Raw genomic sequence first — 19,177 nt, forward strand, 5'->3', positions numbered from 1 at the left:
GATTTTAATTTGGGATAGAGCACTTTTCGGAGTTTGGATTGCTAACACCATGTAAAAGCTCTTCACAGCCGAGCCATGCAGTCCACTACGATTTTTCTTTTCTTTCTAGCACAATATTTTTGTTTTCCTTGGAGCTAATCATTGCCTTGTTTCTTGATTTGCTTCATTTTCTACATACTTAACGCTAATTCAGTCCCAAACTCGCTTTAAGTTGCATACATCTCCTCTGGTGATGCTGAAATACAGTAGGTATTCTCCCAATTTCAACTTCTTGCAGACGTCTCTCCCAGAGATTTCTGATCTGCTCCAGTCTGGCTGGTTGACCTCTGGGCCGGCTGCATAGCTGGTGTCTTGGCGTGTCCCTTCACCATCTGCTAGGCCTTCCTTTGCTCAGGTCCCCTATTCCTTGGATCTCAACTCCTCTTTCTTGATGTACCCCCTTGTGCTGGAGGAGCACATCCTCCAGCAGCTCCTTTGAAAGGGTGTATGGAAGATAAATTTTTTGACGTTTTGAACATCTGATAATTCTACCTTCTTATTTAACTTTTTGGTTATTTTAGAATTCTAAGTTGGAAAATATTTTTGCTCAAAAGGCACTGCCTTCAATGTCTTCTAGCTTCCAGTGTTGCCATTCTAATTCTGGTTTCTTTACATGAAATCTGCTTTTTCACTCTAGAAGCTTATAGGAGTTTCTCTCTTCACGTTCTGAAACTTCACATTTCTGTGCTTGGTTGGATCTATTTTTATCCACAAGATTGGGCACTTAATGAATCTTCTCAATCTTAAATACTCATATTCATAGCGCTTAGTTCTGAGAAATTTTCTTCAGTAATTCCTTTGTTGATTTCCTCATCCGCCCCTCCCATGTTCTTGTTTTTTCTTTCAGGAACTCTTATTATTACAGTGTGGGATCTCCTGGGCTGTCATTTAATTTTCTTCCTTTTTCTCTGTTATTTTCCATCTCTTTGACTTTATCATCTACTTTCTAGGAAATTCCTTCAGTTGTTATTTTCAAACCCTCCTCTAGAATCTTTCATTTCTAGTACCATTTTTTATATTTATAAGCTCTTTGTTGTTATCAAACATTCCTTTTCAGAGCATTCTATACTTGTTTTATGGATGCAGTATTTTGATCCCTCTGAAGATGTTAGAGTTTTTTTAAGTTTTGTTCTTCCTCTATAGCCTGTCTCTTACAAGCTGCTTTTCCTATTTGTTCTTGTGTATTTTTCACATTAGCTCCTTTCCTCAAATGAATAGCGATACTTCATGGTCTGCTTATATTTAAAGCAGAACCCTAAAAAGCTGATGGAAAGCTGTGTGCAGTCGTGGGGCTTCACAACTGCATCTTCACTGCAGAGGGACCTGCTGTGCAGTTTCACTGGGGTTCCCCTGAAGTCAGAATCACTGGGTTTATTTTCTTAGGCTGGTCAGATTCCCTAAGCAGGCTCTTCGGATCTGTCAGGAAGACAAGCACCCGGCTGCCCATGCTCTGGGAGCTGAGTGGAGGAAAAGGCTGGAGTGCCCCAAATTCAGGATATTCAGTTCCTCCACATTGTCACTAGAGCAGCCCTGCCTATGGCAATGTCTGTGTTCTCTCCAGTTCAGAGGCCCCCCATTTCATCCTCTCCAAACAGTAAATCCCCAGTCTTGTGCCAGGGTTGGAGTGGGACTTAGGGGCTCTAACTGCTTCTGCAACAGACTCTGAACCACTTCTACTGCTTTTAGCTTCACCTCCACTTCCAGAAGTACCTGGCGTTGGCAATGACCAAGACTTCTGGAGATTTTGAAAGATAAATCAGGTTGCTTCTCTAGTTTCCCACTGCCAGCTTGGATTGTTTTCTCAGGTTCACTAAGTTTACTAAATGTTTGTCTGAATTCTGGTTTCCAAAAATTGGAAGCTGTTATCTCTTCTCCCATTTTCTTATGCCTTGTGGGTTTGCCTTTTAAAAAACTCTGCTGTCAATTTAGTGGCATTTCAAGGGGAAGGGAGCTAAGAGTATGTTTAATCTCCCAAGTTTAACCAGATAGGAGATTACATGCCTAAGCATAATCAAGCATCTATATACATATGTCATATTGACTCGTTTACCAAGTACTGGTAATATGTATCAATCCAAAAAATATATATAAAAACCTAACTGTTAATTCCTGACTTAAGCTAAAAGTGAAAGAAGTAGGCTATCTGGAACATGTGTGTGTATGTTAAGTGTTTTGTGAGTATGTGTCTATTTGTGTTTTGAGGTGGGAGCTCAGAGAAGGACAGCTTCTGTAGCTTTTCAAAACACGAAGAATAACCACAGTACACTTCAGAGTGCTGGAGACCAAGGAAAACATCCATACTATTGTATTAGAATCAGATGACCACTAAAATACTATTAGATGCTATCTCTGATAAAAGTTAGTCCAGAAGACATTACCAAAATTTAGCTTTAAAAATAATAATCTGTATGTATTTGTTCTTTAAATATTTTTATATTTAATATATCACTAGATGCAAGAGAGTCAAATAACAATGAGATACAATTAAAAGAACAGGAGACAGTAGCAGATAAGAGCAGCAGGTCAGGAGCCAGGACACTTTCACTCATCTTAGAAAAATCTTAGTAGATTAAGAAAAGGTAGTTTTATTCCTACGGAATTTCCAACTTGAAGAGAACAATTTATACCATCTTTGGAGAGGGAGAGTAGGAAAGAGTGACTGTGAAAGGAAGACAGTTTAATGATGCTTGGGAAACTCACAGTAAAAATAATGTTTATGATAGCGTTGAAAATTAGAAGCTTGAAAGTATTGATGGGCAAGTCATTTCTTTTGTTGTTGTTATTGTATGATTGGTTTTTACTAAATGGTTCTCTCATATTAACCAGTACCTGGATAATTTTATTCCATGTAGAAAAAGTCTAAAATCTAACTGAAACCACAGTTCCACTATTAGCACGTGTACTGGGTTGAATAGCGTCCCCTCAAAATTCATGTCTACCCAGAACCTGTGAATGCTGACCTGATCTGGAAATAGGGTCTTTGTAGATGTAATGAAGTTAAGATGCGATCATATGGGACTAGGGTGGACCCTAAGTCCAATGACTGGTGTCCCTACAAGGTGAGACACAGACACACACAGGGAAGAAGGCCATGTGAAGGAGGGAGAGACTGGAGTGATGCAGCTTCAAGCCAAGGAATGCCAGGGACTGCTGGCAACCACTAGAAGCTCGGAAGAGGCAAGGAAGGATTCTTCCCTGGAGCCTTGAGAGAGAGCATGGTCCTGCTGACGCCTTGATTTCAGACTGCTAACCTCCAGAACTGTGAGAGAATAAATTTCTCTTGTTTTGAGCCACTCAGTGTGTGGTACTTTGTTATGGCGGCCTGAGGAAACGAATACAGCATGCTGAAGAAAAGTAATTTTCTTTTTTCATTAATTAAAGGAATAGTTATTGAGCACCCACGATATGCCAGGCGCACCATACTAGGTGCTGGGGTTAGATTTTATACATTTTCTCTCAGACAGCATTTTCAACACTGGCTCTAAAACTATGACACTAAAAGCAAATATCTAATCAACAATCTAAAATAATTTAAAACTGTAAAATCCTGAGACATAAACTCATAGTCTGTGTAGGGTCCAAACAGCTAATTTTAAAAATCTTTTTTTGTGTGTGAGGAAGATCAGCCCTGAGCTAATATCCGATGCCAATCCTCCTCTTTTTTTGCACTGAGGAAGACTGGCCCTGAGCTAACATCTGTGCCCATCTTCCTCTACTTTATATGGGACGCCGCCACAGCATGGCTTGACAAGCGGTGTGTCAATGCGTGCCTGGGATCTGAACCTGTGAACCCTGGGCCGCCAAAGCAGAGCACGCACACTTAACCCCTGCGCCACCGGGCCGGTCCCTTAAAAATCTTTTAGTTATACAAAATAAGTAACTCTTTGAATTAACCAGTATTTATTACCTTTCATCTTGATGAAATTTTATATTTTATAAACTTATATGTATATATATAAGACCTCATATATATATATATATATATATATATATATATATATATGTGCGAAAAAGAACATATCAAAAGAATATTCCAAAGCCCCTTTTATAATTGGTATTGGGTTTAAATTATAAATAATTTTTCTTTTATCCATTTTATTCTACTTTATTCTATTTATATACATTTTCTGGGGAACATATTTCAAAATGATTTTTAGATACTAAGTTTCTTATTTCTTTCAAAAGTTAATATAAAATTTAGGTTTAGAAAGGGTATAGTTGAGATGACAAGGAGATAAATTTAACACATTAGCTAATTTTAGGAAAGCATTACTGATCACTGAGTCAAAAGTTTAACTTTGTATTAATAAATAATAAAACCTAGAGATACTCTAATAATCTTGGAGGAAAATTCTTCTTTTTCACACTTAGAAGGAACAGTCAATCATATAGAGGCAGCTGCTAGATAAACTGAATTCTGCTGTTATTTTCCCATAAATTCTAAAAGTGACACTGTAAATCTCTTTATTAATACTATATTGCAAACGAGCTGCTACAATCAGCTGTTAGTCAATTTTCCTTACAAATATGTCCCAACATTGATTGATCATTTCAAGTATTTAAAAAGCAACTGATACTGACTGATTGATAAAGAAAATAACATTTTTACTTAGGTATTTGTTTAAAATTTAGGAAGTAGGTTGCCATAAACAAAACAATCAAGAAAAAAATAGTAGGAGCCAGCCCTGATGGCCTAGTAGTTAAAGGTCAGCATGCTCTGCTTCGGTGGCCTGGGTTTGGTTCCTGGGCATGGAACCACACCACTTGTCTGTCAGTTGCCATGCTGTGGCAATGGCTCACAGAGAAGAACTAGAAAGACTCACAACTAAAATATACAACTATGTACTGGGGCTTTGGGGAGGGAAAAAAAAAAGAGAGGAAGATTGGCAACAGACATTAGCTCAGAGCAAATTTTTCCCAGCAAAAAAAAAAGAAAAAGAAAAACATAACAGGCCTATAAAACCCAATGTCATATAATTTTAATATAACTTCAAATGATATGCATATCTTACATCATCTTGAAAGCTAAAAGACATGGATTTTACTTTCCAATTTCAAAATAACAGGTTGGCTTTAGACACTCACACTGTAAAGGTCTCTTGTTTCTTCTTTCATTTTAGGGATCTCCAGAAGTAGAGCCCAGACTTCCCCTCTGAGCTGGAGAGGGATTCCTTTGTAAATTCTCCTGTGAAACTTATCAAAAAAAAACATAAATTGAAGGTTATAAACTGACAAAAGCTTAGACTAGTCCCTTAAATCAAACTAATTAATATTTCTTAGTCTTTTATTTTCAAAGCATCCATGATAACTGATACATTTTAACATGGCACATTTGGATCCTATCATCTCATACTTCTCAGATTCTAACAGGAAGATATATACCCAGAAAGGTGGAATAAATAAATAAGAAAATGTTGAGAATGCCTAGTACATTCGTATTTTCATTCCATTACAAAGGTGCTCCTTAAGTAACATGAAAGCATAATCACTGCTCTTTTTCAAGTCGTGAACATCTGATTTACACTTTCCCTGTTGATACAATTAACTCTTTACACACTTTCTTCCTATTTCCCCATACAACTAAAAGGCTCCAAATAGCAAAAAGCTTGCCTTGTGCCAAAAGTGTCTTCATGGAGTGTAGGGAATGCTGTAACCCTTAACCTCTTTCCCAACACCTTCTCTCTGGGGTTCTCTAGAACATATCAAGCTCCTTCTCTTCTATCTCATAACTCAGTTAACGCCACCCACAATCTTTAGTTCTCTCTCTCTCACACACACACACCCACACACTCACTCACTCTCCCTCTTTCCAATTCTTGATAGTTTCTTCAGGAAAACTTTTATTCTTTTCTTACATTGATCCTATCTGATCAGATAAAAATAGTGATAAATCTCCATCAAGAAGGAGCGCCATCACTTTTGAATGAAATGAGGCATAAATCATCAGTACTATCAATTCTTTGGGTCCTTGAAAGTACACTGCTATCGCTTTAAGAATCTTAAGACTCAATATGCTTCTTCTTCTTGTAATTATATTGTTTTCCTCAATCCTAATTATTCAAAATAACAGACAAACCTATTATATTGGTTACAAAGTTGTGCGTAACAAAACTTTGAAACTTAAAAGTAGATGTCCAAAGAAGGAAATGATTAAACAAATTATGGCAGAAACCTTAAGGAGGTAAGACTAGGTACATAATTACTTTTATAATCAAAATAATATATTTTAAATAGTATGGCTAAGAAAATAAGATGCAAGTTCTAATAAGTGAAATGCTGACGAGCTACGAACTACTCAACTTTTACTATTATACTATTTTTTGCTCCCCGGAGCTCCAGTACATAGTTGTATATGCTAGTTGTAAGTCAGTCTAGTTCTTCTATGTGAGCCGCTGCCACAGCACGGCAGCCAACGCCACAGACAGGTGGTATGGTTCTGTCCCCAGGAAGCAAACCTGGGCCACCGAAGCGGTGAGCACCGAACTTTAACCACTAGGTCATCAGGGCTGGCTCTACTTAGATTTTTTAAAACTAAAGTTTTAGTAACTAAGTCATGATGTAGCTTTAAGAAACTCTGATTATGTGGTTTAAAATGAGTGACACTGTAGAACAACTTTTATTGTGAAACAGTGAATATTGTGAAGTTGATTCAATTAGATAATTACAAAATTTCAGTTCTGTTCTTTAGGTATAAACATAATATGCCTCAAGTCTGACATTTTAGCAGACAGTGACTAGAATCATCACAGTTTTAACTCATGCCATAGCTCTAACTGGAAGAATATATACAGAAAGGTTTTGTGTAAATTAGACCCTGCTACTTTCAACATTTCCCATGTACTAAACATTTACCACCATTAATTGCAAACTGAGTATGGTAAAAAGAAAAAAAAAAGTGAATTTAAGATTTATTTTCCTAAAGAAAGTTTGTCATCTATATTCATTTCAAAATTATAATAAACAGCACTTTTTGGAGGAATATCATCCACTAAAAGCAACTTCAAATTATTTCCTAAATTTCTAGAATGAATATGCTTTACTGTAAGTATCTGATATGAACATCAGAAAGTGTGGAAATTATTGCAAATGTGAAAAGTGAAATTTTAATAGTCAAGTAGAATATGATGGCAAGTAAACAGATGAACTTCGATGGATTTCAATCTCCATTAGACTAGTGTTTTTCAATGAGTAAAATAAGAGCTCTGACATGCATTTCTTAAAGTATATTACTTGAAAAGGCTTTAGACATTATTTTATTTCTTTCATTCAATTGTTTTCAACAATTATATATTAATTACTGCCCATTATTCATCCTAAAGTTAAATATAAAATTAAAAACTCAGTCAAATTATTATGATTAAATTAAGAAGAAATAATAGAGAAATTTCAGGTAGAACTAAGAAGTCAATGGTCCCAGTGCTACTCCAGGGCTACAATGAAAAGTGAGGCACATATGGAAAAGGGTGACAAAGCAACACTATACACTGTCACTATCATCAACACCAACAATTACAACCAACTTTTACTGAGCATTCACTATGTGCAGGAAACTACTTTAAGCTATTTACAGATATTTATCTTATTTAATAAAATTAACAACTAACTCTATGGGACATTGCTACTTCAATTTTACAGCTGTTGAAAGTAAATCACATAGAGGTAAAATAACTTGCCCAAAGACACACACAGGATGTGACCAGTTAGTAAAAGATACTGATTTTACATTTTATAAAAAACAAAGACCAACTTTCCAAGACCATGGTACATGTAGTATCCATTGTTCTGCTCAATTGGACTTACTGAAATACATGGAGCAGAAAATATTAAGGAAATCCAAGAGCAGAAAGCACTAAAATAATGATGATAAAATTATACTTAAAACTTAAAAGGAATATAAAACGGGATGTATCTGGAATTCAAGCTGTAGGAAGTAACAAAATGAAGCATGTACACAAAGTTATACATAGTAGAAAAAGAACTAAGTTATGAGACCATAAAATTCGAATTTTAAATTATGCTTATTGTTTTTCAAACACTTATACTGTTATGTGACAGACTGACATTATGGTAACATAACTTGCCTCGCAAATTTTCAACTATCGTGGAAATTTTGTAAAGCAAAGTATGAATTATACCAAAGCATAACAATTATAACAAAATTTGCTTCTTCTCCAGACTAGTAGTCCAGTTTACGTTTGTTGAGAATCTCTCAATTGACAAAGTAGTACCCCATCTTTTCTACAACCATCTGTAACATAGGCAGAACAAGTGCTATTCTACTTTAAATGGAAGGAAACCAAGGCACAGAGAAGTGGCTTGCCTAGGTCAAAGAATTCCATCTTCTTACCTCTACTTCAGAGTATTTCTACCAAATCACACTGCCCCTAAGAGATCACAGCTTTATTAAACTAGAATTTATCAGCAGAAGGTGATAGCTGTTCAATCCAGGTCATAAATGAACATCGTTCATTCATTCAGAAAAGAAACTTTGTAATAACTGCCTGCTTTGTGGCCCACTTACTAAGCACAATGGCTACGAACATGAAAAAGTTCCCTGGAGCTCATGGTGTAGTGGGCAAGATAAATATGCAAGCAGATAATTATAACAGAAACAGATAACCCTTTATAATAAAGTCACATATACAAATTGCTATCAGAGCTAAGCATCACACCCTGATGAGAAGTTGTGATAGAGATAGACCCCCCAGAGGTGGGCCAGGGGGTGAAAGGAGAATGGTAGGCACTCCACTGTCTAGATCTGCAGGAGTGGTATCAGAGGGTGGTTGGCCTTTATGTAGTAGGACACATGAGATTCTAAGAGGAAACCAGAAAAAGTTCAGGGATAAAGGTGTTGGGGGTGAGGGCAGTGAATCTGCTGTGGTGGTCACTTCTTATTGGTCCAACAGAGCAGCTCTCATCCTGAGACTGTGCTAAAGATGCTATAATGGAGGAAGAGAATAATGAATTCTACATGAGAGAGTTTGGACAGAATTCCTTTAGAGAAGATGACAGTAAACTCAATACCAAAGGATACATAGGAATTTGCCAGGAAGGGGAAACGAGGATGGAGATGAAGGTGAGGATAAAGATGAATCAAATAGTAACAACAATGTTAATAACAGCAGTTACACTAACCTTTTCTGATGATTTATTAGGAGCCGGTATATGTGTTTCTAGATGAATTTATTCCTTGTAATATTATTACATTCCTAAAGAGGTAGGTACTATTCTTATCATCCCCATTTTACAGATGGGAAAAGTAAGATGTAGAAAGGTAAACTAACTTAGCTCAAAGTCATACAACTAATAAACTGTGGAAGAAAAATCAAAATTCAGTCATCTGACTTCAGAGACAATAATCTTAACAACCATGATACAGAATGTCTATAGCTGGATTTTAACAATATTTTAATATTCCCATTTGAACATTAGTATCTTTAAAATTCTGTTACAAATTTATTTTATGGATATGATATATAAAATCCTGAAGAAAAAATAAACAAGGTTGCCTGAAATCTACCTTTTGCTTCCAGTATCTTTGTTCACTTGCCAGTAGAATCAAGCAGTCTATTTCTGGCACACAGATACATTTAAAAATCCATCAAGTAAAAAACAATTCCATCAACTGACCTAACATTTTCTATACTTCTTTCTAACCTTAGTGATTTCAAAATAGTGATAAATGTTCCAGTCTATGTCATCACGGCTGCCAGTTAGTAAACTTTTCAGCCCAGCAAGTTTGGCTCAATTCTGTGGAACTTTCAAAACTGCAAGTGTACACCACGAAACAAAAGTTCACTCTCGGAGCTGCTTATGCTCTTGATTGCCTCTGCCTTTCCTTTAATCACCCCTGCTCCACTGGCTCCTTCATCTCTGACTCCAAATAGGCACGAGTCTCCTGAGTCTGCATCTGAAAAAGTTTTAAGCCATCCATAAGGCCCTACTTCCTCTCTGCATTCTAACTGCATTCTATTTCCTTCTGACCTTTTATTGATGAACACCAAAAGGGAAATCCAGCCTAAAAGATGGTACAATAAATGAGCCCTGGAGTTGGGATGTGGGATCTCTTGCTTGTCACTAACAAGCCATATAGCCTTGAGAAATTTATGGCTAAACGTTGTGCCTCCATTTTCCCATCAGTAAAATAAAATGTTGGCTAATATGAGTCCATTAGTCATTTGACTAACAAAGGTCCATTCAGTTATTTGACCGACAAAAAAATATGTGTATCTATAGTAAGCACTCTGCTGTGATGTAGCTTAGACACAATCACATCGTGACTAGTTAAATCATACTAGTCTCCACTTAGCAGAGATAACTTCATTGCTTCACTTAATAGACTATATTTTAAAACGACAATACTATTGTACATAGGGGACAGTGAGAACTGTGAGGGACAGTGAGAACTGTGAGTCACAGTGAGAACTGTGAGAACACACAGACAACAACAAACAACCTTAATGCAAACTTTTTTTCATTAAAGCTTGTATCCTAAAAATCCAAATATTCTCTATCAGAGCTATATTTTTATTTCAAGACATTTTTAGAAATTTCTTTGTATTACTACTATATAAGGAATATAGGGAGGGAAAACTTACACTTCCTCTTCGAAGACAAGAAAAAATACACGCTACTTTTTCACTTCAATGCAATTTAAAACTAGGTATGAATTGAAAGCAGCAATTCTTTTAGAAGGTGCATTCTGTTTCACACTGAATTGGACCATATATATCATCAAATAATTCTAGCATTATAGTTGAGGGAAAGTGCTTTAAAATTATACATCAAAGAAGTAGTTTTGTTAAAATCTCTCTTAATGAGAACTACATTAGCCAGAGTTGCTGTCAGAATAATAGCTTAGCAGAATTGCCCATTTTTATAGAGGCTTACACACTTTCATAGATACATGTATACTAGAGAAGAACATAAAGCCATAGAATTCTACAAATATTTTATTAGACTTAATGTGAGAAGAAAGCATAGGTGCAATGCATCGACATTTATCCTGTAATTACCACTTGAGCAATCTTCCCACAAAGACATAAGGTAAAGTAGTTGTGAACTTAGGTCAGTCTGAGAGACAGCAAAATATTAAACAAGAGCACAGGTATTGTAACTAACATTCTACTTTGAACCGATTCCTCTTAAAAACATCTTGAGTTCCAACCTAATGCCAAAACACACAAATAAAAATCAGCAACACAAAAATGAGATAAAGACTTTATCTCATAAATAAATAAAATAAATAAATAATTAAATAATATAAAATAAAATAAGACTTTAAATAAGGATATTTAGGATGCTCAAAAAGAAAAGCGATGCTAGTCCTGGGAGATTTCCCATGACAAAAAGATTTCCATGATTGAGTAAGTGCCATGCAATTTTAGATCCCTCTTAAAAATTTCTCCACATATTATAATATTAAAGACTCTGAGGAGTCCTGTAGTAAATAAAACTAGCTTCACTTTGTTTAGCTCCAATTTTCCCAACTCTATTCAACCAGAGAGCCCTTTTCTCATGTAATAATAAGCCACAATTACTGACTGCCTACTAAGTGTCAGGCACTATTCTACGTGCTTTACCTGAATTAACTTATTTAATCCTCAACACAACTCTCTGAGGCAGGTATTATTATTATTATCCCCATTTTACAGCCAAACTAAGGCAGAAAAAGGTTAAATACCTTCCCCTGGGTCACACAGCTGGTAAAATAGCAGAGCTGGAGTTTGAACCCAGGATAGTCTTCCTCCAGCACCTGTTACTTAACCACTAGGCAATACTGCTTCCATGTAATACCCATTAGAACCCAAGGAACTGATGCTCCTTGGAATTCCTGTTGGCAAACGTTGACATACAACAATTTACATCTATGCAAAAAGGAAAACAAATTACATAGAAAAAAAGTGTGACGAAATAAACAAAAATCCTACAGTTAATTCAGTTGTGTTTTGCTGTAGGACTATGGAACGTTTCTTTTTTTCCTTTAAACTTTGTTTATTGTCCAACCTTCCTTCAAAAAACTAACAGCGGTAGTTAACATTTACTGAATGCTTACTATACGCAAGGTGCAATGCTAAGTGCTTTACATGCACTAAATCATTAAATCTTCATCCCTTTGAAATGGGTATTATCATGTCCATTTTACAGATGAGGAACTGCCTAGACGTCAGCAGTTCTCAAAGCATGGTCCATGAGGTCAAAATTATTTTCATAACAATGCTAAAATGTTACTGCCTTTTCACCCTGTTGACTTGGGCACTGACGGCAGAAAAGCAATGGCGGTCAAACTACTGGCACCTCGGCAGAAACCAGACAGGAGGAGGACCGCGCCAGTCGTCACTGTGTTCCTCACTCACAGTTGAAAGAGTCGGCTTCACTTGAGAATACCCTTGAGGAAGCAGCAGAAATGATGAATTTCATTAAATCTCAACTCTTGAATACACATCTTACTAACACTCTGAGTGATGAGATGGGAAGTGCACACAGAGAAGTTTTGCTGTATATGCAGTACAGTGTTGGCCTCAAGAAAAAGCACTTATGGAACTGTTTGAATTATGATCTGAACCAACTGCTTTTGTCGTGGAACACCATTATTACTTGAAAGAACAACTGAATAATCGACCAGGATTGTTCAGATTTAGGTATTTGAGAGACATTTTCGAAAACAAAATGAAGTTAGCCTGTCACTTTAAGGAAAATAACTCACAGTATTTGTTGACACTGGTAACATTTGATCTTTCAAGCAAAAATTAGAATTTTGGAAAACTTTCACCACTATGAGCTTCACAGTAACCAATACCAAAGATGAGATTGATGGTGATATTAATAGGTATGTGTATTTTTTTTTAATTAGTTTAAAACTTAGCACAAACTCAATGCAGGGTAAAAAGATTTAAGGGGAGGTTTTCTAGAAGCTTTTGGAAAAGAAGACTGGTCCTGCTCCAGGGAAAGCCTTCAGAGGCCAGCCCTCTCTTTCTGAGCATTGCGACATGTGGATAGGAAGCCTGGAAGTACTGCAACGATTTTGATCCCAAAGGGAAGCAAACCTCGACGTGAGGCTGACACTGCAGAAGGCAGAGAAGAGAGACGGAAAGAAACTAAGGCACAGACAACGTAACTGAGCAGCTAAATTAAATCACTCCTGAGGGGCCGGCCCAGTGGTGTAGTGGGTAAGTTTGTGCACTCTGCTTTGGTGACCCAGGGTTCACAGGTTCGGATTCCCGGCGTGAACCTGCACGCTGCTCACCAAGCCATGCTGTGGCAGTATCCCACACAAAAAATAGAGGAAGACTGGTACAGATGTTAGCTCAGGGCCAATCCTCCTCACCAAAAAAAAGAAAAAAGAAAAAAATCACTCCTGAAACCCATCCTACCTCTGGACTACCCAATAGAGCCTCTTAATTATTGAAACCAATTTGAATTGAGTATTCTGTTGCAACATAAAGACTCCTAATTTGAGGCACTCCACTAAATTAAACTCAAATTAAAAAAAGAATATGAATGTAATACTATTATAATTAAAGAGAAACTTTTAGTGGAAAAATTCACATTGAACTTGTATAGTTTCATTAGAAAGTAACATTATTCTTAATTACCTTTTCAGTGTTCTTGTATTTTTCCCATCCTTTCAGCATTTTCAACCATTTAGTAGTCCTTTCAATTTCCAGGTGCTTTTGCTAAAATAAAATTGAAATTCATTGTTACTGTTTGAGGCTTCTTTACTTACAAATTACAAAAAATGTCAAAGAAAATGCTGCTAAAAAAAGACTATTAAAAAAGTTATGCTATATTAGATAGCAAATATCCTATCTAACTTTTTTAAAGTTGGATAATATTACAGTTGTATCAACATTAGTCCATAGCTAACGTTAAGATACATAGGAGATATTCCATGGGGATAGGTAAAGAGAAAGGAATTGTTTAAATTTTCCAACACTTTTAAACTAATCACTGAAAGCCTTATGTAGTCTATAAATCTAAACCAAAAGGAAATTTAAATATTTTGAAATATCTTTTATGAAGCAACAAAAACACAACTTCAAAATTCCATTCTCTTTTTCACATTTTACTGAATTCTAGTATCTTAATGTTTTCAGTGAGAGTTGGTTTTTTAAAGGAGAATTGGGCATTCATTTATTGTGGAGTGATTAATATATAACTAGCACTATGCTAGTGAAAAATTATATAAAAATAAATAATAGTCGCTGCCCTAAAGAAAGCTGACTGTCTGCTAAGGGCAACTGATAGGGGAATCAACAGTACTGTGACAGATGGTACGACACAGGGACAGAAAGGGTAACAGCAAGGTCATGATGGAAGGAGCAGTCAAATACACCTAGGGATGTCAGAGAAGAGGAGCCCTAAATGAAGAACTGGAAGATGATTAGGATTTTTACCAAGTGCAATATGGGAAAGAACATTCTAAGCAGGGATAGGTGTAGTGCTGAGATAATTCAGCACCATAGGGGGCTAAAAAAGGCAGCATCAGGAGATGAAGCTGAAACATAGGCGAGGGTCTTGGATGTCACACTAAACTGGGATTTGGAGCAAAGCTGGGGAATGGGGAACGTGGTATAGAAAATGCTTCCTCCTCACTTCTTTGGTTTCCAGAAGGAATATTTTTTTCCTAAGTAGCTGGGCCTCCTGTCCAACCTCTTATTCACTCCCAAGGTGGTAGAGTGACTTATCTGATTAGTAAATTTAAAAAAAGAAGTGGGCATGTACAGTCCTCTATCCCTTTTCTCGGGAGCCCGACTACCCTCAGAAAGCACAGCTGGACTCCATCCTTTCAGGCAAGAAAAAAACACCCTCTTCAGCCAGGAAGTCTGTGGCCCGTGACCAGGTGAGTGAGCCTGTCTCCCTCCGGGGTTCAGGATTTGGAAGCCCACTGCTGCTGCACACCTGACCTACGCTCTCCCCTAACCCTCTCAGCTCCAGGAAGGCTGAGGCATCTGCTCTTTCCCCACCGCCTAGAGCAATGCTGGGCACAGAGGAGGCAACTAACTAATTATTTCATTTTCACGAGAACAAATCCAACATAATTCTTTCTTATGAGTGAGTAGAGATTCTGCTATTTCATTAATTCTCCTCAGTCCCCACATTTTCTTTTCTGGAGGCTTCTGTAAGTGTAATAAGTATATGAATAGAAAGCAATGGAAAGGGAAGACTACATAGGAAAGAAAATAGTTCTGAGGATACATCTTATGGTCAAAATGTATGCTCATGACAACCCTATGAGGTAGACATAATCATCCTCATTTTACAATTAAGGAATCAGGCACAAAGGGGTGAAGCGACTTGTCCAAATCCCCCCCCGAGCAAGGCCAAGTTGGAAGAGGGGTTCAAAGCGGGCAGCTTGGCTTTGGGACCTGCACTCTTAGCCACCACATCTTCTGCCTCCTGCTTGCATCATGTCCCTGCCCCAGCCCAGGCAATCACAGCTCCTGGTGAAAGCAAGAGCTCCTTATCGACTGTCTTCAATCCAGTCTCAAGCAGGCAGACAGCATATACCCACCAGCAATATGTTTAGATTTAAGAGAAGCATAAAATCCCAAAGAAAATCCTGAATTTAGCAAAAGATCCTCACCAATAAGAATATGTTTATACAGTTTTATTTTTAGGCATACTTATAACTTTAATTACTTAACTCTAAAAATTTTGATGGGTTCTTCATAATGAAAGATGATCACTCGTGAGCAAAAGATATTCTGTTATACTTCCCATTTTTCAAGACTAAGCATATTCTTCATTATATTATTAGTGATAAAATGTTGCAGATGGTTCCAGAAATATGTTTAATTTTAAAACTCAGTGGGGCACTGAAATCTAATTAATGTTTCTGCTAAATGTGACTTTAGAGAAGGCCAAGCTGTGAAAAATTAAGATTGATCTAAGTTGCCATTTGGTACTTTTTTGTTCTTCTGCACTTCCTTCTCTGACTTCTTCAAAGCATAATCCCTTCCTCCACCAACAGGACAAAACAAATAATTCAAGCCAACCCAAGAATATAATAACATACACTTTGCCGAGAACAACCCTGCTGAGACCTAGCAGCTCTCTTGCTATCTTTCATTTTTATAACTATGAATTATCAAGAATCACTTTAAGAAGTTTTTTTTAAAGAAACATTTTTGTATTCTAATGCTTATCAAATATATAAATTATTTTAAATGCTACACATTCTCACATGCAAGGATAAAACACACACACACTTTTAAGAACCATTAAGCATGCTTTTCTTTCCCCTACAGCAAAAAAAAAAAAAAAAAAAAAAAGATAAACCTTGGGAAAAACTCCCAGGCTGTAAGATTTTAAAATTATATATCAGTAGTTCAAATCAGGTTTAAATGTTAACTCCATAATGCTTCCAGTTCAACTACACCAGACTTGAATGCATGTGAATGTCTTTCTTTCCCCCACTCATGAATCTTTAATTCAGGGATAAAATATACTTTATCGCCAAATATGCTTCAGCTAACTATTTCAGAATTTATTCTGAAGAAGTAATTGAAAACACATGTCACAAATGTGAACTTAAGTGTTCTAGAAAAACGGGCTAAGGAACATCATATCTTGCCATGGACTCAATAACACGAAGACAAACTAAAATATAACAGCAAGAATGTTAGAATCTTGACCTAGAAGTTCAGCAGATATTTCAAACTCAACATGTCCAAAACTATTTCCCTAAACACACTGCTATTACCCTTCTCTTCCCTAAGATGAATTCACAGCATCACTACTCACTAAGCCAATCAAACTAGAATCTTAAGCTGCTTTCAGTCTTCCTTCCCACACCCAAACTATACTCTGCTGGTCCCCTCCGTGTCTCTTGCTTCCAACACGCCCTCTGCCCTAGTTCTGACGATCCTAACTCCTACATGAAGGCAGTAACTTCTTGCTAGTAGCCCTGACTGTCTTCTATCCAACCCCCACACTGCTACAGCTTTTTAAATGCATCCCAGTTTAAAATCCCTCAATGGCTACCTAGCATCTACAAATAAAGTGCGAACTTCTACGTGGACGGCCCTTCACAATACGGCCCCAACTCACCATCCAGTTTCACTTCCTGCTACTTTTATGATCTGGCTGCTCTGAACTATTTGTCATTCTCAACACACAATGTATTTCCACGCCTCTTTGACCAATACTTGCTATTCACCTGCCTCTGATACTCTTCCTCACCTTTGGCAGAATCCTATGCATCGTCTCAAGACCCAGTCACACGTCACAGATCTGAAACTTTCCTGAATGCTTCCACGCTCCAAGCAAAATAAACTGTTTCTTCAGCATCTCATGGCATGGATTAAGGACTCAGTTGACCTGAGTTCAAATCTGAGTTCTGCCCACTCCTGTCTGTTTCATTTGGGGCAACTTACTTAAACTTTCTGCATCTTAGTTTTCTTGTCTATAAAATGAGAATTAATGTGATTATTGTTATAACACCTAATACTTGTGTTTTAGTTGGCCTAAATGCCCAAATATTATTATTACTAAAGTACGAACTCCTTGAGTATAGGAACCATATCATATATTCTTCATTTAATTTCATCACCCAAAACTGTAGTACTATAAGAAAAGTTAAATAAACATCTTAAAGTTAAACATAATTTACATAAGAAAAGACAAGTAAACAGTACTAGGAAGCAGTTAATAGCATTCTGTGGTTCTGGAGGTAGAAAGGTGGGAAGGAGAATGAATACAAATAGACAGACCCAAATCATAAATACTTTTGATAGCAGTTCAATCATTATAATAAAGAAGTAACCAGAAGTGAATTATAATAGTATCTCTAATGTAGCATAATGGTAGAAATGATATCATCCCATTATGTTGGCAACACTTTTCAAAGTGCTACCAAAAGGCAGGACTACTGATGTTAGAAGTCTATACGAAATTGATATCAAATAACTCTGTTGACTTTATACACAGACATCTAACTTCTCCCAACTTTTACTGTGAAATATTTCAAACTTATAGAAAAGCTGGAAGAACAGTGCACCGTATACTTATATATGCTTCACCAAAATCCACCAATTATTAACATTTTGCTGGCTTTCATCTATTTATATTGGTTTTTTTTTTTTTGGCTCATCTATTAGAAAATCACAGACATCATGAGCACCTCATCTCCAAATATTTCAAGTATATATCACCTAAGAACAAGACACATTATCCTACATAATCACAGTACCACTATTACACCCAAGAAATCTAAAATTGGTTCATTATTTTGTAATAAACACTTCATATACCAAATTCCCACTGTCCCCAAAGTGCTCTTTACAGCTGTTTTCTTTGGGTGGGTGGGCAGGAGACTTCGAGTCCGATCACGGATCATGCGCAGCCTCCACTGGCACATCTCTTTAGGTCCCTGTACTCCAGAACAGCCCTCCGGCCTTTTTTGACTTTCATGACACTGACATATTTGAAAAGTCCAGCCCACACTGTTTGGCTCTGTCTAATTGTTTCCCCTAGATTTTGACAGGAATGTTACACAGATGACGTCATGTCCTTCCCATGGCATCACATCCAGAGACATACCGTGTCAACCTGTACCATTATCAATGACGTAACATTAGATCCCTTGGTTAAGTGGTATGTGCCCAATTTCTGCATTAACTAATAGAGAAATTCCCTTTTGTAACTAATAAATAATGTGTGGTATACTTCGAGACAGTGTGAACATCCTGTTCCATAACAACTCCACTCAGTGATCTTATCTCCACTGATAATCCCTATCAATTCTGATTTTGATGATGGTAAAGGTGAGTTTTTTCCCCTAATTCTATGATTCCTTCTATATTATTAACTGACATTTTTCTTTTAAATAGTTTTTCCTTTCTAGCCCCTCCCCCTTTTAATATCACTACAGAATATAAGGACTATTTTATTCAATGTGTTATAATCCATTATCATCATTTTTCTTTTTGAAGCTCAAATTGTCCCAAATTTCACCAGACTGCCTCCTATCTAGTTGGAGATTTTCCCCTTCAAGTGGATCCTTTAGACATCCCCTATCTGGCACAAAATAATTCAGGCTCACTTTATACTTTTTCTACCCTAGACCTAGATCAGCCATTTCTTTAAGAAACAGTGGTTCTTTTTAAAGGGGAACGGTATTAAAAACTAAGATCTG

The 19,177-nt window shown here is 36.8% G+C and overlaps 1 protein-coding gene across 6 annotated transcripts in view; it reads right to left on the bottom strand.

Annotated features, from left to right (window-relative positions):
- Positions 1–19,177, bottom strand: part of USP6NL (USP6 N-terminal like) — a 163,338-nt gene that overhangs the window by 34,353 nt on the left and 109,808 nt on the right. For 4 of the 6 annotated variants that reach the window (XM_058532406.1, XM_058532407.1, XM_058532411.1 and 1 more), the window contains 2 exons: positions 13,635–13,715; positions 5,125–5,232 (listed from right to left, as the gene is read on the bottom strand). In XM_058532406.1, coding sequence (XP_058388389.1) covers positions 5,125–5,232; positions 13,635–13,715 — 189 coding nt within the window. The remainder of the gene's footprint in view (positions 1–5,124; positions 5,233–13,634; positions 13,716–19,177) is intronic. The other 2 variants (XM_058532408.1, XM_058532410.1) reach the window with 1 other exon arrangement.

This window comes from Diceros bicornis, chromosome 36 (assembly GCF_020826845.1).
Source record: "Diceros bicornis minor isolate mBicDic1 chromosome 36, mDicBic1.mat.cur, whole genome shotgun sequence".
Taxonomy (NCBI): Eukaryota; Metazoa; Chordata; class Mammalia; order Perissodactyla; family Rhinocerotidae; genus Diceros; species Diceros bicornis.